At 35.6% G+C, this 22,959-nt stretch overlaps 1 protein-coding gene across 1 annotated transcript in view; it reads left to right on the forward strand.

Annotated features, from left to right (window-relative positions):
* The window catches only part of LRP1B (LDL receptor related protein 1B), a 1,749,164-nt gene that overhangs the window by 1,624,174 nt on the left and 102,031 nt on the right, over positions 1 to 22,959 (forward strand). The window contains exons 76-78 of the mRNA XM_064287257.1: positions 1,362 to 1,603; positions 17,186 to 17,409; positions 18,849 to 18,955. Coding sequence (XP_064143327.1) covers positions 1,362 to 1,603; positions 17,186 to 17,409; positions 18,849 to 18,955 — 573 coding nt within the window. The remainder of the gene's footprint in view (positions 1 to 1,361; positions 1,604 to 17,185; positions 17,410 to 18,848; positions 18,956 to 22,959) is intronic.

The raw sequence follows: 22,959 nt of genomic DNA on the forward strand, positions 1-22,959 counted from the left end.
ATCGATTCGACAGCAATGAGTTTTGGCTTTTTGGTTCTAGTGTATCTGAAAAATCATTAAGCCATCTAGATAAAAATAAAAGGTTGAAGGTTAATATTATAATGAGAATGCAATATTGAGGAATGGCTTTAATGGCTTTAAAACAAAATCATGCTTTCAAATTCATATCTCCTTAATGACAAATATGCCTGGGTATAACTAAATCACATATATGAGAGGTGAACTTATTTTAAAAAAAAAGTTTTTTGAACTTATTTAGATATGGATAAAATATTGTTCTTACTAAAACAACATTGTAATTTTTTGTTAGCTGCAGGGTATGATTGGAACTTATTAATCAGATAGTGTTATTACAAGAAAGAAACACCATGGTGTAGTGGATTTGGCTGTGGAGTCAGATGCACTTGTATTTGAATCTCACAATTACAATTCTGTAGCTATATGATTTTGGGGAACTTTTTAAACTCTCCGAGCCTCAGTTTCTCATCTGTAACATAGGGATACTAATAGCTACTTTTCATAGTTGTTGTAAAAAGTGGAGATGAAGTGTGAAAGGCTTAGAACAGTGTGTGCCATAGTAGATGGTCTCTAAGTGGTAGCTATGGAGACCATAGAATTGAAATACGCATTTTTTTTAAATATGCAGATACTTTTTATAAACCCAGTGCCATCGAGTACACACTATAATCTGTCTTTAGGAACTCCAAGTTTTATTAATATTTTCAGGGTTTACTTTAGAATATTACTTTTTTCAACATGGAAATGACGTCCCTATTACAGGCATTCATACTTCTTGATACAGAGTTCCACTTAACAGGATCTTTGATAATGACATTATAGCATTTTAATGTAATACATTCTGATATTTTGGTACAGTATAGATAAAATAGCATTTAAGTTCTATGAATACTGGAAAAAGTAGACTTAGCCTGTTACTTTTCATTTCTTAGCCTATTGTAATGGCCACTCGTGAACATAAACTAAATAATCAGAAACATTTGAAGCTTAATGTATACATAATACAGGTCATAGAATCAAAGTATTAGAATGTAGTGTAATTGCCACTTACCAAATAGTAAGCTGTCTCCACAAAAAGGGTGCCTTCCACAAATATCTAATTTTCTAGCCCTAAGATAAGCTTTGCACTAGAAAAATCTACATCAATACCTAGCAATATTGAGGTAAATGGGTATTAGAAATCAGAAGTCGTAAGTGATAAAAGACAATAATCAAATTGGTTGATTTTTACTGAGCAAGAAAATGTGTAAGAATAAAAACTCAATTAATTTGAAAGTATTTTCATTGCCTTTACATTAGTTGAAATTTACTTTATTTTTGTATTTCATTATAATAATCTCCAGGCTCTGAAGATCAAGTTCTCTACATTGCTAATGACACTGATATCCTGGGTTTTATATATCCATTCAACTACAGTGGCGATCATCAACAAATTTCTCATATTGAACATAATTCAAGGATAACAGGGATGGAGGTATATTATCAAAGAGATATGATTATTTGGAGTACTCAGTTTAATCCAGGCGGAATTTTCTACAAAAGGATCCATGGCAGAGAAAAAAGGCAAGCGAACAGTGGTTTGATTGTAAGTAAATAAGACTGAAAGTTCCTACCCTCCCACTTTTCTTGTTTGTTTGTTTCTATCTATCAACCATAATATCTGACCGTTGGAAATAATTACTATAGCCAATCATTCCTCCAAATATTCTTCTCATGTAGAAATAAAATTTTTTTCTACTTATTTATTTTCTGTAACTGCATGCAATTTACTTTAATTGCATGATGTTATTTTTCTTTCAATGCAGCTGCCTTAGTTGTACAAGAAGGGTAATGAATAATAGCTGAAATTTCTGAACCATTTCGTACTACTTTCAAATATATTATGAACATGAGCCCTTTTCGTCATGAGATGAAATTGAGAATCATCACTTCATTTTTAGATTAGAACAGAAACTGTCAAAAATATGCAGAGGAAATTGTTTCATTGTTAACAATATCAGAAACCTACTTCTCTCTTAGGACAAGAGATCAGCCCTACAGTGTAACCATTTCTTATGACTGCTGATAACTATATTTCAGGGAACATCTTCAACAGAGCAATACTGCTCGCTGGCGTATGATGGACATGTTGATATCATGGTTACTCCTTTTGAGAAAAATAAACTAGAACATTTGTTTAGATTTTTTGTTGTAGAATATCTCTTTTTGTTTTAGAGCATGTCGAGTTATTCTGTAATGTATGTTTTGGAATAACCCGGGAGAAAAATGACATATAAATACTTATTTTTGTGGGGCCTGGACCATTACCTACAGCCAAAATGTCAAGTGCTAACGCAGCAGGATGCAATTCAAGTTCTGTATTTGAAAAGTATTGGTGGTACCTATTTGGAAGTCCTCACTGCATTTTTTTTGCAGTGACAACTACCGTAAAGATTTTAATTCCTTGAATACTATTTGATGCAAATCTGAAACCTATTTTATCAGTAAGTAGACAGAAATAAGTGATCTTAAAAGAAGCAACATTAGATTCAAATTCAGGTTTAGATTAAATTAGCTGTAAGTAAAAGTCCATATATACCAGGGTTGTTTCATTAACACCTCCTCCTCCAAACTAAAAAACCAAACCTGTTGCCATCAAGTCGATTCCAACTTGTGGTGACCGTATAGACATGTTAAATAATAGCTTTACTTCTATCAAGAACAGTTCAAGCCAGAGCCAAGCTCATCAGCGGTTCATTCTGCTCTCCACTCACATGTAATTATCCGCCTGTCTATCAGACCAAAAGGCTGACTCAGAGTCCTGGTTAGCTTTAACTTCCTTTATCTTTCAAACAGAAGTCTAGTTTGCAAGAACATTACTTGCATGGTATTTCTGTTGTTAATTGATAAAGAATGTACACTATGGAGTTAGATCGCTTGGGTTTGTATCTTGCCCCTAGCACTTTCTAGCTTTTTAGCTTCTGTGTATTCTTTTTACTTATATTTTTACTTAAGTTTTTAGTTTTACTTCAGGAGAACTTAAAACAGTTCTTGGCACATTGTTGTTGTGTACTGTCGAGCCAATTCTGACTCCTAGTGACTATCTAACAGAGTAGAACCACCCCACAGGGTTTCCTAGGCTGTAGTCTTTACTGGAGCAGGTCACCAGTTCTTCTGTGGAGCCTTTGGTGGGTTCTAATAGCCAACCTGTCTGTTAACAACCGAGGGCTTAACCATTACACCACCAGGGCTTCTTCCAATAGGATATGAAACTTCATTTGCTCATTTAGTGGTAGTGATGACTTGTAGATGTTCTGTTGGTTTTTGTTTTTGTTTTCTCTCTTCTTACCCTTACCCATGACTGACAGCATTCACAAAGAAGAAAAGCGGGTACTAATAGGAATACATTCTCTACCAAGGAACCCACCATACATAACTAAATATGATTTTAAGTTTGGAACACGTGAGCCAAATGTTTTAGCATCATACTCTAAACCACGAAGCATTCCATATGAATTCCTGCCAGTATATTATAAAAATCACTTTAATATTACACTGATGAAGGCAATTATTTTATTATCAACTTTGCTTCCTAATTTGTTGAAGTCCTGATATGATAATATTATAAAGATAGAATCACCTTACTGTAATGGAAAATGTGAGTTCTGGAGTGATTAAATAACTTATCCATGGCCACTCAGCTGTTATGCATGGCACAGCTTAGTCTTTAACTTGAGAGACATGACACTTCTCTGAGTCCCAGCTTACTCATCTGAAAAACAAGTACAGTATTGAACTAGATGAGTTCTAAAGTCTCTCCCAGATAAAAAATACATATGATTTCAAAAAGATGTCTGCCTTCGTACATGTTTATACGACTATTGCCTGGACAATTTGTTCCTCTGCAATCAATTCAGCTTGTGTCTGAATGATTGCCTCTCTACCCTTAGGACATATGGTGCCACATAAGATATAGCAATCACCGGGTACTGAGAAGTTAGTTTAATGAATATGCAATCTATTTCATCTTCTACGTTTTGAGACAAAAATTAAATGATACTGACCTGAGACTTCCCTACCCCTTGAAAAATGAAAATGAAATTCCCCAGGCTGATTATTACCTATTGATTCCTATTTCTGAATTAATATGCAAAGGAGAAAAAATACACAACTCAAGCAATGTCAAACAATGGATACTTTAGTTACCACACATGAAATGAGCCATGAAATGTAAATGAATCAAATGGAAGAAGTTAGCCATATAATAGCAGGATGTCGGAAAAGCAGATTCACAAACATTGAATATATTGGAATATTTCCATCCCTGCAAAGGGCAGGAAATACGTTGTATCAGAAGAAAAACGTTACCCAGCAAGCTAAGTCTATTCCAGAGAGAGATAATTTTAATATATTTTTTGGAAGGTATGAGTGGAATGCTCTTCTGTAATCTGTGAAAAATGGTTGGAATGCTAATTATGATTGCAAATTTAAATTTAAAATGCAGAGAAAGTTATTTATAGTTAGAAATGCTTATGATTTTATAACCCCCTGGGCTATACAAAATGGATGAACTTTTTTTCCCTCTAAGAAAATTAAATAATTTAAAACTTTAAAGACTGACATGATTCAATCTATATGTAAAGCATAATGAGATTTCTAAATTTGAATTTTAGTAGTCAGAACAGAATATGATAGCATTATGCAACAATAGTACATACTTTCTGGCAATTTATCATTTTTACTATGAAATGCTGTGCAGCAAAGGACATGATGATAAACACAGTAAAGTAGGTCAATGCTTGTAAAAACGCAAGCCACTTTAAAAGTACAGATTAAATTTTTACCATTAAAGAATTGAATACTCCTGAGCAAAGCAAATGGTTCATCTGATCAACCTGATTTTCAGAAGTGAATATAAAATACCACTTTTGACATCTTCTTTGTTATGAAAAAGGGAATGTTCAAGATGGACACGCTTATGATTTTATTCATTAATAATCATATCTTTTTCCTTGATTGAGCCACATTTTTCTGAAAAGATTTTTAACAACATATTCAATTAAGTTATCCTTAATAAGTTCCAATTTATAATTTCAGTTCTAGCTATAAATCTCACATCCCAACGTGTGTGTCTCTGTGCATCATACACAGATACACGAGTCTTATTTTAGAGCTTCTGTGTATTGGTGAAAATCTACTTTGTTTATACTCTGTCCTATAGGGTCCCTGTGAGTTTGAATCAACTCAATAGTTACAGGTTTGGTTATGGTGGTTTACTGTAACCCTAAATTGAAATTCTCTTTGCTTAGTTAGCAAGAATACTTTTTAAACCGCCTGAGTTCATTCAAACCAGTTAACAACTGCTATCATTATTAGTGATTACACTGGATAAACCTAAAACTATCAGATCTTTACATTGTAACCATTTTGTGGTCTGACTGTTGTTGACTGCATAAAACAGACACTCAATAATACATGCTGATTAGAGTTAAATGGTTCTGTAACAGCTGTAATCAATAATCAAAATTTCACTGACTATAATCTTATAAGACTATAATGCAGATATGATTCTATAATTAGTGGTGCTTAGATAATATTGATCAGACTTTATGGAACTACAAGATGAGCCAATAAAGATTTATTCATTCATACAGAAAGCTTTATTTAAAGCCTGCTGTATGTTAGGTGTGGTGCTGTGTACTGGGGGAACAATAACGATAACACACATAGGGTCCTTTGTCCCAATGAGTTTATATTCTGGGAAAGGGAAACAAAGTCAAATAAACTCATAAATAAATAAATACAAAAAATTCAAATTTTGATATGAGTGAAATTAATACTAAAGTCAGAAAGAAAACTCGGATGTAGTATGGCCTCCTTTGGATAGGGTGATTAGTAAAGGCCTAGCTGAACAGATGAGATTTGAGCGAAGACTTAAGGGATGAGAGGGAAAAAATGTTATCATATTTATATTTAAGCCAACAATTTTGCTTTTTATGTAGAGAAGGGATTTGGTGAGGAAAAGCCTGAAAAAAAGGAGACCACTTAGGAAGCTATTCTGGTGTTTCAAATTAGAGATGACTGTAGCTTAGAATATTGTAGTCTCAATGGGGATGAAAGGTAGCGAGTGGCTTTAATGTATGTTGTAGAAGTATAACTAAAAGTTTGAAAATAAATTGAATGTGGAAAATCAGGATAGGACGGAATCAAAACTGATACCTAGATTTCTGGACTGTGCAACTTGATAGACACTAAGGATGTGAAATTGTGGGTTCAATTTTAATCATGTTAAGTCTGGATGGCTGTAAGAGATATAAATATAGATGTTAAGAAGTCCATACATATTCAAGCCTAGATCTTAGCTCTCTGCGGTTGAGGTATAATTTAACGAATAGTAACATGTAGGAGATATTTAGAACCATGAGGCCAGATCTGATTACCAAAAAGACAGTAGAAGGGAAGTAAAGAAGGACTGGCACCAAGCTCTGAAGCCATATAAAAACAAGCCACAGAGTAGCCAGTGTATTATGATGAAACAAGGTAACATAGAGTCACAAGGCCTGAGAGGAAAATATTTTGAGAAAGAGAATAAGGTAAGATTTTTAGTGTACTACTAAAAGATCAAGTAAATGAGGTCAAACCAAACCAAACCCAACCCTTTGTCATTGAGTCAATTCCAACTCATAGAGACCCTATAAGAGAGAGTTGAACTGTCCCATCGGGTTTCCAAGGAACAGCTGGTGGATTTGAATGGCCAACTTTTTGGTTAGCAGCCGTAGTGCTTAACCACTGCACCACCAGGGCCCCTAATGAGGAAAAGTATTAAATTTGGCAACAGAGGCTTATTAAGGATCTTGACAAAAGCTCTTGGTACATGGAAGAAGCACTTAGTGGTTCTACAGCAGTTATCATCTGGGGAAGATAATACCACTACCACCACCACCACCACCATTACATCACTCCAGATCCAGGGAACATTTGTCAATATCTGGAAAAAAAATTGATAGACACAACTATAGGGGGTGAAGGATGGTGCTAATGGCATCTAGTGGGTAGAGGACAGGGATGCTGCTAAACTGTCTACAACGCATACGATAGCCTCCCATAACAAAAATTGTTGTTGCTGTTGTTAGGCGCCATCGAGTCAGTTCCGGCTCATAGCAACCCTATGTACCACAGAATGAAACATTGCCCAGTCCTGTGTCATCCCTACAATCATTGTTCTGCTTGAGCCCATCGTTGCAGCCACTGTGTCAATCCATCTTGTTGATTGGCTTCCTCTTTTCAGCTGATCCTGTACTTTACCAAGCCTGATGCCCTTCTCCAGGGACTGATCCCTCCTGACAACTTGCCCAAAGTATGTAAGATGCAGTCTTGCCATCCTTGCTTCTAAGAAACATTCTGGTTGTACTTCTTCCAGGACAGATTTGTTCGTTCTTTTGTCAGTCCATGGTATATTCAATATTCTTCACCGACACCACAATTCAAAAGCGATTATTCTTCTTTGATCTTCTTTATTCATTGTCCAGCTTTCACATGCATATGATGGGATTGAAAATACCATGGCTTGGGTCAGGTGCACCTTAGTCTTCAAGACGACATCTTTGTTCTTCAACATTTTAAAGAGGTCCTTTGCAGCAGATCTGCCTGATGCAATGTGTCTTGATTTCTTGACTGCTGCTTCCATGGCTGGTGATTGTGGATCCAAGTAAAATGAAATCCTTGACAACTTCAATCTTTTCTCTGTTTATCATGATATGGGTTATTGGTACAGCTGTGAGGGTTGTTGTTTTCCTCAACAAAAATTATCCCACCCAAAATATCAATAGCGCTGGGGCTAAGAAAACTTTCTCTACAAGGGTAACAATATCAGCCTAGCCAGTAAAGCTTTAGTAGAACCTTTGGTTTGTTACATTATTTTATGTCTTAATAACCCTAAAATACAAAATGGTTCGAAGGTGAATCATCAGTAGTTATTATTTTGGTGGTGGTTCAAACTCTTGGTTTTCCTGACCGTCTCAGTTTTCTATGCCAGGTGCTTCTCTTCTTCTTTCTTAATGTTGGGATGCTCCTGAGCTCACATCTTAGTCCTCTCCTTTCCTCTCTATCTTCCCTCACTTCTTTGATGGTTTCATATAGTTTCATGGTTTAAGATACATCTACAAGCTATCAGTTACCTAACTGACATCAGCCTCTGGCCAGCTGCTCGCTTTGCTTTTCCATTTGGACATCTTAAAAGCCCCCAATGTAGCATGCTGAAATACAAACTTCTCTTGTGTTTCCCAAAATTTTCTGCATCCATCTCATTTAATGGCAATTCCATTTTCCACTTGCTGAGGACCAAAATCTTGGAGTCATCAGTGACTTCTCTCATAACCCGGAATCACACAATCTGTTAAATCTACCTTCATGATATGTCCAGAACAGTGATTTTTCTTCAGTTTTACTTCCTGCATCTAGTTTTGAACCACCATAATCTTTCTTCTGGGTTACTGTAAGAGCCTCCTAAATGGCCCCCTTCCTTCCCTACTCACCCACCTATAACCTGTTCTCAATACAGCAATCAGAATACTCTTTCGAAAACATAAATGTGATCACAACATACCTCCACTCAACATATCTACCGGTCCCCATTACAGCAGACAAAGTCCTCACAATGTCCTACAAGGCCTTGCAGGATATGGTCTTCTGATAGTTCTCTGACTTCATCTCTCACCACTTTCATCATTACTGACTCTTTCCCAGGGATTCTGCCTCCATGCTTTTTCTAAAACTCATCAGGTACCTGCCAATGTATGTCTTGTCTGAAATGTCCCCTTTGCTGGCAATGTTCATTCCCCAGATATTCTACAGAGCTCAATCTCACAACTCCTTCAAGTCTTTGCTCAAATGTCACCTTCTAAGCAATTACTTGTAATTGCAACCTGGAGCCCCACTTCTGTCTTTGGATCTTCAATGTCTCGCTCTTTTTTTTCCATAACACTTATGAGCTAGTTATGTAATTTAGTCATTTATTATGCTTACTACTGATTGTCTGTCTCCCTCTACTGTAAATAAGTTCCAAAAAGCAGGTTACTTTTACTGTTTTCGATCACTGCTGTATTGTCTGCATTTGAAATAGTGATTGTCACATTGTTGTTGTTGTTGTTGTAGTTGCCATCAAGTCAATTTGAACTTATAGTGACCCAATATGGGCAGAGTAGACCTACTCCATAGGATTTTCAAGCCTATTACTTTTTTGGAAGCAGATCACCAGGTCTGTCTTTGGAGGTGCCTCTGGGTGGGCTCAAACTGCCCACCTTTTGGCTGGTAATGCATGCTTTACTATTTGCGTGTCCCAGGGACTCTGCGCCTGGGACACGCAAATGGTTAATTTATGTAGGTGGTATGAAATAGGAAGTTTAAATTAAATTAAAATAGTCAAAGCAATGAATTATTTGCAAATCTTTGGTATAAAAAAAATTGGTATACATAGGGATATATACAAAGAAAATATTAACTGTTGTATGGCAAGGAAAATCAGCATTGCATAAGTATTATGGTCTTTTTAATTTTAAAATTGATATTTAAACACATATTTTTTATAAAAAAAATAAATACATATGCAGCATAAAAAGTAAACATCTTCCTTTAACTGTGCCCCCTCAAAACTTGTACGCCTCTTAATAAGTCATCAATTTGTTCTGTACCATAACAAAATATATTTTTCTATGAATTTACATGCTTGAACATCTATAGCATTTTAACAGCTTGATTAAGGTATAAATTACAAGCAATAATTTGCACATATTCATATATAGATAATACACAATTTGAAATTTTTTGACATCTGTATACACTTGTAAAACGATCACCACAATCAAGATAATTAATAAATCCATGATCCCAAATGTTTCCTGTGATGGTCCTTGGTAATACTTATCTTTCGCCCTCTTGCCATCTCCCTCCCATCACCAAGCAACCATTGATCTATTTTCTCTCTTTATAAATTAGTTTGCGTTTTCTAGAATTTTATACACATTTTAAGGATCCTTTCATCTGACCTCTTCCATTCAGCATAATGAGTGTGAGATCCATCCATGTGATATTTGGCTGTTTAGAATCGGAAATTTCAGAGTTATTTTCTCTAAGGAGTAATAAGGTGTTGGGAGACTAGCTCATTTTAAAGGCTCTGGCAAGACAGTGATATATAAAACCCAGCATTTTACATACACATATATATGTAAATTTTACACACACACACATGCACACCCATGTACATTCACAGTCTGCATGAACTGATGGATAAGAAGCATTGAGTTATAAGAGCCCAATTTATGTGTGTGTGTATACATGCACATCTGTGACATATATTGAGTATTTTTTTTCATCTACAAGTTGCTTACTAAAAGGGTCCTGGAGGTACATTCTCAATGTTTGCTTCTTTAACTCTTCCTTTCCTATGTATTAATTGTTGTCTTAGCCCAATTTCTGAAAGATACATGATTTATTAGTTAAAGTCAACTTCTGTTTATCTCTATAAAGCATGGATGCCAACCAAATGCATATAAATAAAGAAGCTAGGCAGGAAATATAAACGAGTGTCACACGTTGGACATAAGCACTGGAGCCCCAATGATAGCATCAACCTGAAGAACAAATGTCCCATTAAATCAAGGCCAGCAAAACTGCTTTTCTGGAATATTGGCTTCATACTGATATATTACAATTCTTATTTTTCAAGAAAAAAATGAAAGTTTGGATTTAAAGTAACATCTAAATTTTGAAAGTTAGACTCTACTTAAGAGTGTATGTGTTGTCCAAGTCAATTCCCACTCATAACAACACTATAGGAAAGAGTAGAACTGCTCCATCCGGTTTCCTAGGCTGTAAATCTTTACTGGAGCAGATTGCCTGTAAAGTGGCTGGTGGGTTTGAACCACTGACCTTTCGAGTGCTTAAGCCAAGCGCTTAACCATTGGCTCAAATATATTTATCCCTCAGCCTATAATTTTGTAATCTCGGCTTTCAGGTAACCCTGAATACCTGTGATTGTATGGGTTGTGCTGGGATAATTGTACTTCTTCGAGGGTCCTTTGCTGCCTTATTTCCAGATCGTTCTGGTAGGGTGATGCTGTCAATGCTGCTTCTGTAAACTGCAACAAAGTCTTCACCTACTAACGCCTACATGTTCGTATATTTAAGGCTACATCAGAGGCAGGCTTACTTGGAATGGATAATATTTACACTATTATATAGTTTAGTGTTTAGAAGTTAAAGGCGTCTTACAGATCACATACCTCACAGTCTTTATTTTAGGCCATTGTACTTAAGAAAGAAAACACTTAAAACAAGATCTTCTGATTCCAACTTTACTGTGTTTCCTAGTCTGCCATGATACCTTTTGTTTATATGACAGTGTTTTGAGAGTCAGGTTTTTTTTTTGTTTGTTTTGCTTTTATTTTTTTGCAGGGGGAGATGGGACACAGAAGAAATATGAGTCAAGGAGGACCGAGCATGCAAAAAAACCCCACAAAACTTGATAATCAAGATCACGTGTAATATTGAATATGTAATCCACAGACAAATTTTGCTTTCTTTCGGAAATTGTCTGAGGATTGCATACATTTACTTGGTTTGTTATCCTTTAGCAGAGAGTTTGTGCCACGTTGCCATGGCCCAAATGCAGATCACAGTAGTCTTAAAATTATGTGAAATAACAAAACACTTTGTAAATATAAGCCAAGGGTTTCATTGCTGAGGTAGTTTTACATATTCTAACTCTAACTATATCTTTCTTTGCTTCTTTTTAAAATTTAGCGTTGTTAGATGAGTCCCTTGACTGAAACACTAAGCATCCAGATTTTTTTTGTAACATTAGTGAGTCAATAGAATTTAGTATATTTAAAATTTATGTAATCATTATTTTATTTCCATTTCTTGGTTTATGGGGATTTAATCTGATTTATATTTTGTGGGCTCTATATTTTGTGGACCAAAAATATAAATAAATTTTTATTTACTGTGCAGATACACACACAGAGTCTTGAGAATAGCTGTATATCTTTGTTTTAAATACATCGCTTTAGGAGATAATTAGCTTTCATAAAAATGAATGAACCTTTTCATTCTTGGACTGTACACAAAGCTGAAAAAAAATCACAAACAAAAAAAAAAAATGTGATATCACCTTAAGCTATTCTCCTGTTAGCTATGTATTCTCAACCTGACTTCAGTACATTTCCAACAGTAGAAAATTTGTTAAAAAGAAGACAGTATTTCTATGGCTCAATTGCTTGAACTCCCCTTCATAAATTTTCTCTTGATTTAAAACAAATGTCTCCAGTGACTTGTACAGTTAGTTTACTGAAGCTGGAATTGTGACAGATAGGGCTATAATCTACAACTGTAAAGGGTTAATGATTTAAAGTAGTAAACTTTGATTTTGTTACAATCAAGCTGTCGATTTTTCTGAAATTTAAGGATCTCATTTATTTTGACAAGGATCCCCGGTGAAAAACTGGATAAGGTTCAGCTGCTAACCAAAAGCTGCTCCATGGGAGAAAGACGTGGCAGTCTGCTTCCATAAAGATTACAGCCTTGGAAACCCTATGGGCAGTTCTACTCTGTCCTGTGGGTCGCTACGAGTCAAAATTGCCTTGGTGGTAATGGCATTCATTTGACTAGTATATCTCTAAAAAGAAGTATGCCTCACACCTAAAAATGTGTCCGTGTTTTTAGAAAATTTATTAGGAAAGAAACCATCTGCTGGAAAAAACAGTCAAAACGTGTTTTCTACTTTGTGCAACAATAGGAGCAATGGTTTTGCTGTCAGGGTAACCACATGCTACCGCAGTCTCATAATCAGGACGCATTTCATTAGTGCTTTCAGTTCATTGGCCCATCTGTCTAGTGAGCTAGCCAAGGGGGCAAATGAAAGCTTTGCATATTTTCTAATTTTTTCCAATCTGTTTTGTTTGTTTTGCTTTTAACTTCTTTGTTACATGTGGCTTAGCTTTCCTATTTCTGTTTTCCCATGTCAGAATCTGTTTCCACTTCTAAAAACTATTTTCCTTTTCTGTGTTTTCCTACTTTTTACATTTACCTGATTGATTTTGATCCCTCGCCTATATATTATCTCTTCATGATATCAAGATCCAACAGAGTCTCTGCCTTTCACTCTCCAGCTAACTTCCTTTCAATATAAAAGTCCCTTCATATGGCTTATACTATTCATAATCCTGGTCATTATGTAAAAGGGGATTATCTGCTCTCCAAAAAATTACAGACTTGAATACCCTATGGGGCATTTCTACTCTTGTCATATAGGGTGGTTATAAGTCGAAATCAACTTGACGGCACAGGGCAACGACAACGACGAAACTGCCTATTAAAGTTGATTTTCTAATTCAACCATAGGCTCTTTGAGAATAGGACCATGTTGTTGCCTGCTTCTTTTCCTCCTTTCTCCTCCTCCTTCTCCTTTTGTTCTTATATGATTGATGCAACATTGAGAATCAACGAGAACTCAAGAGGTTGTGAGTTATTAGGGATGAATACCTGCTAATGTGTGTACCCTCTTTCCATTATTTTCTGAGAATCGTCTTGTCACTGATAACAATATGACTTCAAGTTGAATTAATTCGGTGGTGACCATCCTTTACTCCATATTCTAACTACATTAGTTATTACCGGAACGACGTTAAGAATTCCTGGATCCAGGAACCGGAGAATAGATGTCTAGGTGTAAGGGAAACCCTTGTGGTGTAGTGGTTAAGAGCTCTGGCTGCTAACCAAAATGTTGGTGATCCAAATCCACCAGTCACTCCTTGGAAACCCTATGGGGTATTTTTACTCTGTTGTATAGGGTTGCTCTGAGTCAGAATTGACTCAATGGCAATGGTTTGGTTTGGTTTTGGTATAGCTCGTCAGTATTACCGAGCGTAGCATGACAAATACGGTTTTTTCCATTCCCACGTCCATATTTTTTACCCTATAAATGTGACTTAAGTTTGATTTATCTTTCTAGAATTGATCATCGATAGAATCTTCACCAATCTGCTTACCCGAAAACATATCACTAAATCAAACTTCTGAATATAGGAATTCGGATTCGAAATTAGGCTTCTTAATTGTCAGTAGGCCAAGTTTAGAAGTATAGAATGGAAATAATGCCAGTTTTTTGTTTTTTGTTTGAGCCTGTGTTATATAAAATGAAAATCTTAAATTCAAGAAAAGTGGAACTTTCCATGAAATATGTCATATTTTGGCAGGGATACCATTAGAATGGAAAATCGTGTGTATATATTTACATCTGATACAGAAAAATAGGTGTTTTCCTATGATTATGCTAGACAACTTTCATCATATTTTTTGAATGCTAAAGATTTGCTCTACTGGTGTTAGAAAATGATAAATGTGTTCTGACAGTCTCTACACATCTTATAATGGGGATTTTTGCCATCGTCTCTTATGTTTATAAATTTATGACTCACATTGGCCTGTACATACCCTTTGGTGATATATTTACTTTTAAATGTTACATAAATGCTGCCAAATTGGAGGTGAGGGACTCACAAAACTTAAATAACAGTGGAGTGTTTGCAAATGATTTTGTGGTTTGTCTAGGGCAGATCTTTATATTCTTCCCATCAATGAATACTATTTATATAGCGTTTCTAGAGCACACTGTTTTGCAGAGTATTTTACACTAAATTTCAGTAAATCCTGAGATATTGTTGAATAGATGAATAGTATTGGATAGATGGATAGTATTGTTGGATAGATAGTTAGAGTTGAGGAAGCAGACCCACCCATTGCCATCAAGTTGATTCTGACTGATAACAACACTAAAGGAAGGAGTAAAACTGCACCACTGGGTTTCCAAGGCTGTAAATCTTTACGGAAGCGGTCTGCCACATCTTTCTCCCATGGAGTCACTGGGTGGGTTCAAACCACTGACCATTTGGTTAGCAGCCAAGCACTTAAGGACTATGCCACCAGAGTCTTTTGAAGAAGGAAAAACCGTTTTGCTGTCAAGTCGATTCCAACTCATAGCGACCCTATAGGACAGAGTAGAACTGCACCATAAGGTTTCCATGGAGTAGCTGTTGGATTCAAACCACTGACCTCTTGGTTAGAAGCCAAGGTCTTTACCACTGTGCCTCCTGGGCTCCTTTTAGGTAATAGGGTACTATAAAATTTCATGATTTTAGTTGTGATTCCAATAAGCAAAAGTATTGATAATGAAGTTCATTAGAAATTGTCTATGGGTTCTATGCTTAGTTCGAACTATATTTCTCTTCTTTGAGACCTCAGTAGTGGCATAGCAGACAATGACTTGCAACTCCTGTTACTTGGCATCCCATGCTCTGTTTGAAATGATCAGTCTTCTCCTTTAATCCAAGTCCTCTGCTTAAGAAAATTTGCTATTAAACCACACAGGAAACTATTATGTATTAAAAACTCATGTTTCCATTGGTTGTTTGGTCCTAAAGATGCTCTTACATATTGACCACATGTATAGTTGTAATCACCTTCAAATAATTGTTTCTATTCTTGATACAATACCTCTGGGAATCTTTTCTCACTTTTGGGTATGCACTATAAACCTGGCCATGATAAATTAATTACTAATTTTGGCTCAAAGTGATCAAGTTAATTGAGGGGCACAGAGCTTATATTATTTTCCTTGCTGTCTATCCCCAATGAACACTCTTAACTTTGCCTCACAATAACTCAATACAATTGTATATTAAGCAGAAAATTCAAGCTCCCAGATGTAATATAAATGGAGGACATTGTAACGTTCTCAAAAAATGTTTAAATACAGTATCTTTCTAAATGCTTCTTTCTGTACTAAAATTTTTCTAATTTTTAAATCAAATTATGTATGGTGAGAATGCAAAGCAACCTGGACTTTCTTACATTGCTGAATAGATTGTATATTGGTACAAACTCTGAAAAAAAAAATTCTAGCTGTATCTAAGCTAAACACGTGAATACCCTAAATCCGACTAACTCAACCATTTCTCACTGAGTCAGTTCTAACTCATGGTGACCACAGGTGTGTCGGAATAGAACTGTGCTCTGCAGGGTTTTCAGCGGGTAATTTTTCAGAAGTAGGTCACCAGGACGTTCTTCCAAGGCATCTCTGAGTGGATTCAAACTGTCAACATTTCAATTAACAGTTGAGCATGTTACCAGTTTGCACCACTCAGGGAGTCCCTTTCCTGGGTAAATAGCCAACAGAAATGAGTGCATGCAGCTATAAAAAAGTCATGTACAAGAATACTGATGGCTTCATTTGTAACAGACAAAAACTACAAATAAAACAAGTGACATTCATACAGTGAACAGAGCAATAAAAAGTATTAGTAATGGACACATAAAACAACATAGAGGAATTTGCAGACATGATGTTGAGTGAAAAAAGTCAGGCATAAAAGGTTATGATTCTATTTACATGAATTTGTTTAAACTAATCCAGAGATGTCATAATTATGGTTACTCTCAGTTGGATATTGATTGGGAGAGGTCACAGGAGATCGTTCTGGAGTGCTGGAATGGGGAGGATTATCTAACAGACAAAGTAAGCACAGTGCTTACCTTGCTTACCAGACCATAAGTAATGAACAACTTTACTTGGGTATATCTTTGATGTGGCAAAACTCCTATGATGTTCATTACAGATTGGTAAGCACAAGTAAACCCGTGCTTACCTTGCTTATTGGACCATCCGCCCCTGTCAGGGATTGTACATTTGAAAAAAAGGCTTTGATTCTGTAGGAAGGTGTTGTGGGGTTGGGAGAGAGACAGATGACAGCCAAAACTAGAAGCAGAATCTTTTATGTGGTGAAAAAATGTGAAATTGTTCAGTACAGATGATCTGATAAGCAAGGTAAGCACCATGCTTCCTTTGCCTGTTGGATAATCCGCCCCAGGCTGGCAATATCCTAGCTGGGTGGTAGTTAAACAGGGAAATTTATAGGTAAAACTCCAAGGAGCTGTACATGTAAGATTTGCACAGTTATACATCTAAGGAATAAGAATAAAATAAAGTATGTGTGTTCTTAGGAAATCTATGTAACAAGTAACATCTGACCATGTGCACATAGTATTTTTCTTTCCAAATATCAATGCATGCATACAGAAAACTCCACTAATTTCTTTTGAAAATACTGTGGTTTATTATTTTGTTTTCTTTTAGTGTCCTGAATTTAAAAGACCCAGGGACATTGCTGTTGACTGGGTTGCTGGAAATATTTACTGGACTGATCATTCTAGAATGCACTGGTTCAGTTACTACACCACTCACTGGACAAGTCTGAGGTATTCTATCAATGTAGGACAGCTGAATGGCCCCAACTGCACCAGACTTTTAACAAATATGGCTGGAGAACCCTATGCTATTGCTGTAAATCCTAAAAGAGGGTAGGTTAATGGCTTAATATTTATATATATATTTTTTTATCTGAGTATCAACCCATGCTCTGTGGTTTTGTTTCTTTAGTGAGTGTTCAACGTATGCTCCTGAAAATCCCTGTGTCTTTTCTTCTGTGTAAAAGCATGTCCTTTTCACTTGAAATTTTATTTTTTCTAGAAAGATTGCTACAGTATATAATCTGTGTGTATGTGTGCGTGTGCGTGGTGTGTGTATTGCAGAATAATGAAACTGATGTGATAGAAACAGAACTATTATTTTTAATCTAGAAGTGAAATTTCAAGATAATAAACATAATATTAAACATATTAAATGTAGAGTATTGATATTTTGGGTTGTTTGTAATAATGAATGATAAAAGTATATGTACTATATCTTTATGAAAATAATGCATGCCTTTTCTATGTAACTGCTCCCTCTCCCCATGAGGTATTTTTGTTAAGTGTGCTATGCTAATTCTTTTACAATAAAATGTAAAATAAAATTGGCATTGGGGCACTTAGAAAATATGCTGTAGGGTTGTAGGTTGCCAAACAAACGTGGAAGGCATGCACTGTTTGAGTAAAATACAGTATAAACAAATTTAAACAATTTGATTCAAAGATTTCCTTTCTTTTGCTTGAAGAGGTAAACCTATAAGCAATATTCAAAAAAAGAAATATGAAAACGTTAAAAAACAAAACAAAGCAAAAACTTCCTAATCATCCATGAAGTTATAAAGTGGATCATTAGATACTGAGTAAAAAAAAAAAACTATTAATTTACTTATTATATTTATACACTGTTTTGTTTTCTAAATGAGAGAATAATTTCTGTTTAAGAAAACAGTTACTTCTCTCTAAAAAAAAAAAAAAAAAAAAAGCAGCATCTTGATGTCACATCCAAAACAGAATGAATGTTCTGTCACAAGAGGATAGTTTCACATGGTAGAAATATTTTCCCTCTGAGATTTTAATGGAATTTCAAAAATTGAAATTTGAATATTAAATAAGTTGTTATTTATCTTATTAGGAAATACCAAAGCAAACCAAACCCATTGCCCTCAAGTTGAATCCAACTTCTAGCGACCCTATAGGACAGAGTGGAACTGTACCATAGGGTTTCCAAGGAGTGGCTGGTGGATTCCAACTGGCAAACTTGTGATTACCAGTCGAGCTCTTAACCAATGCAAAGCAAGGGCTCCTAAGGAATAGTTATCAAACTTAGTGTACATAGTATCAAATTTGTTTAAATGTCAATTTCTGGGATCCACTGTTGAAGGTTCCCATTCTTTGTGTTTAGGGTTGCATCCAGGAATCTGCACTTTAAGGCATTCTAGCATGATCCTGATGCATATAGTGTGGAGAAAAAAAAGACACTGCTTATTTGGGACAAACTCAAGCTATAACAGTAACATCAATAGTCTAACCTCTTGGCCTCCTCTCTTCAGGATGATGTACTGGACTGTCGTTGGAGACCGCTCCCACATAGAAGAAGCAGCCATGGATGGTACTCTGAGAAGAATTTTAGTACAAAAGAATTTACAGAGACCCACAGGTATGATGCATTTCTGAAGCACTCTAAAATGAAGAGCAGCATGAGAAGATTATTAGTATTACAATTTTTCTTGTTTCTTTGGCAATATAATTGTTTTTACAAGCAATAAAATAATGTGTAGTATGGCTTTATAAGTCATTAGTATTTCTTGTTGTATTTTCCTGACTTGCAAGTCAGGTCCTTGCCACGCTGCCAGTTTTCTTATGGGGATGATGTTTGAAAATTGCCTATGTTGTAAGGCTATTAGCAGAATTGTCACATGCTTGAAATTTTGACAGTTTATAGCAATGTACAATGTTATTTTTGCAAATATATGTTTATGATGGAATAGACGGTATTATACCTGGGAGATGAGACAAAGAGGTGGGAAAATACAAATAATTTTTGTGAAAGATAGGTTTGGTGATTCCTTACCTTGTCGTTCACAGCTTTTTTCAATCTAACTTCAGCCTCCCAGTCTTGTCACCTAAGCTACTGCTCTGTACTCTCCAAACTGTTCAAGAGCTCAAGCCTTCTTCACCTACCTCCATGTTCTTTCTCCCATACCACCTTCCTCCCAGCTCTCCCACCTAGAATGCTTTTCCAACTTTTATCCTTGAATCTTACCCAGCTTCTAAGATCCGATTTTAGCACTTCTTCTTCAATAGAGCATTTTCAGACTGCAGCAGCCTTGGGAATTCCATGCCACGCTCATCCCCACACCCTCATCAGAAAGTCAGCACTCATTTTTTTTAGCACATTTTATTTAACGATCATGCTTTACCGTATCTTTCATAGTTTAAAATATATTTCTATTTTGCACTTACATTCTTATTAAATTTTATTTGTGCTTATGCCTTCTCTTTCAACTAGACTTTTTTTAGTCTTGATGGAAAAAGAAAAAGGCTTTGGAGTTCAGTTCATTTCCATGAATGTGTCTTCATTCAATTATTTTATTTAAAAAAGAATACCAATTGAACACCTACCACATGCTGGAAACCATCCTTGATGCTGAAGAACTAAGTTCCTACCCTTGTTAAGCAAGTTCCAACACTCATAAAGTCTTCCTTCTTGTGGAGAATAGAATATACACTGAAACATAATGTCAGATAGTTATAAGTGCTATATAGAAAAAAAAAAAAAAAACAGACAACATAATAAAGGATGGTAAAGGATAGGCATGTCTATGTCCACTCATGTGTAGTGGGCATATACTGAGTTTTCTGCTCAGCCACTCTGCTCTGGGAACTTCTGTCACATTTATAGGAGTGGGCTCACAGAAGCCATTTATTCGCTCATTCACCCTATATTTATTGTCCGCCTATTGTCAACCTATATTTATGTCTGTACCAGGCGTTTGGAATATTAAGTGTGAACACACAATCATTTGGAATATGAGTGAACACACAGGCATAAATCCCTGTCCTCCTGGTGCTTACACTTTGGTGAAGGGCAGAGGGTTGGGAAGGGAATGCACAAATATAATATTTAAAAAGTAAACTCTGAAGTAAGCTATCATGTTGAGCACTATGGAGAAAAGAGCAAAAGCAGAGCAGGAGGAAGGATGAGGAATGGAGGAGGGGCAGGTTGCAGTATAACATTACATAGAGTAGGCCTTTTGAGAGGTGACACCTGAATGCACCTTGTGTGGCCCTGTCCCTCAACCATAGGTTAATTAATATTCCAGGTGTGGAATCTGGATCCAAGCTAAGCCAGTCAAGTACAGATATATCACAGGTAGTTGAAAATAAAATTTGAAATAGTGGTAAATATCTCCAAATTTTCTTTAGGCTCTTCTTAAAAACAAATAAACAACAACAACAAAAACCCAAACCCACTGCCTTCGAGTTGATTCCCACTCATAGTGACCCTATATGACAGAGTAGAACTGCCACATAGGGTTTCCAGGGCTCCTCTGGGACCCTCTTCAAAACAAAACCAAACTGTTTGCTGTCTAGTCAGTTCTGACTCATAGTGACCTTCATAGTGACCTTCTTACCATCTCTTAAATCAAGAATATGGTACTGTACACGTGCTGATTATTACTGTCTTAAAAATTTTGTATTTCTCTTAACATGGAATGTATATTTTTTTCTCTGTTTTTGAAAACACGGAGATCTTATAGCTATCTTGAAATCTTCTACCTTAAGTATTACATTGGTACTATTTCTCAAAAGATACTGCCTTCTCTGTTTTCTTTTTCTCACAGCGGCCCTATACAACAGAGGAGAACTTTTTCTCTTTTAAGGCTGTAGTGAAAACAGGGGAAATAGTGGAAGGATCCTAGAAAATTTCAGAGTCCAAAAAAAGTGAGATGCAGGTTATTGAAACATAATAGTGATTTTGGTATCATAGGAGATGTTAAGAAAATGACTACATGCTTAGTGTCATTATCATGCATCCCTAACACTTAGGGAGCCTGTGTCTTTATCTTTTATATGTCTTCCAGATTGTGATTCTATTATGCTCCATTAGAACAGTTATGGCATTTTATTTTATTTTTTTCTGTACTTTTCCTGACTTGGCCCCAAATATTATTCATCTCTCAGTTCTGATAAGAATTAGTGCCTTGAGATTTGATTTTTCTTTCTTTCTTTTTTTTTTTATTATTGATTCTTTGGTTTTATTATTGGTTATTTTTTATTAAAGACAAAAAGGAGACATGATATTTTGGAGAGAGAAACAAACTTTTTCTTTCATATAAACTTGACAGTCATCTCTATAACAGGAAAAGTTAGTTGATTCCTTTATTAACTTTTTAATTTAAAAGACTATCTTTTTTATTAAAGGGCTTAGGGAAAAATCAAAGTCATTGATTTTTGGATCTTTTAGAATATAAATCCCACTTACCTAAAAGCTTTGTTATATAAATTTTATCTGGATATAATCCTATTCAGTAGTGTAATACGTGACCAGAACTGATAAAGACGGGTATGTCTTAGACCAGCCTAGACCAAAGATATAGTATGTGACACTTAGAAGTATCACTGCTGCTGAACCTGACGAAACAATGTTGTCAGTTAACTTGGTTTAGGCACCCATTATCATCTTATTTTTGTACGATTAGAAAATGTCATAAATTTTCACGTAAAGACCAATTTTGTTGGAGACAACTTTTTGTTGTATCTACTTCTTTATTCGATTATGTTAGTAAAAGAGGGAAAAAAAATGTGTTTTCAAGCCTTCTTAGACAACTGCTTTGATGTAGGAAATTAGCCATTTTGTGGCTTATGTTGTCCACAATTATACATGAAGAAGCAAAAACACAACTGCTAACATGACTCTAAATAGCAAATTGATCATTCAGCAGAAACTAGTAAAACATGGATGGGCCAGTTCTTTTAATTGTTAAGTCATCACTCAGAGGTTTGTTGGGCACAGCATATCTTCATATTATACTTGAAAAACAATATTTATATTAAGTTTGATTACATTTAGGCTATATCTGTGTACTTAACTGAAGAATTATTATTTTTTTTTATTTTGATTGTTAAATCTTGAGCAATACACACAAGAATACAATTAGCACAAACTGAAAAATAACTTTCATTCAATCGCCCTGCCACTGAGTTGTATCTCAATTGTTTTCCGAAGGTTCTATTCGGGAGAGCTCTTTAATGTTCAGCTATCAAAGGCATTTAAGTTGCATCGTACTTTCAAAGTATGTAATATGAGCCCTGCTGGCGCAAATGGTTAAGTGGTCAGGTGCTGCTAACTGAAAGGTTGGTAGTTCAGACCCACCAAGTTTTTCCGTGAGAGAAAGACCTGACAATCTGCTTCTGTAAAGATTGTCGTTGCTAGGTGCCATGGAGTTGGTTCCAACTCACAGGAACTGTATGTACAACAGTCAAGAAAGTTCTGTCAGACAGTTTACTGTCACATAAGGTTGCTATAAGTCAGAATTGATTGGATGGCACCTAACAACAACAATAGTGACCAGTTAAATCACTAAAATTAACATCTACTCAATGAAGATTTATTATAGAATATGCTTAAACTTCTATATTGAAGGAAGACATACTTTA

Source organism: Loxodonta africana, chromosome 6 (assembly GCF_030014295.1).
Source record: "Loxodonta africana isolate mLoxAfr1 chromosome 6, mLoxAfr1.hap2, whole genome shotgun sequence".
NCBI lineage: Eukaryota > Metazoa > Chordata > Mammalia > Proboscidea > Elephantidae > Loxodonta > Loxodonta africana.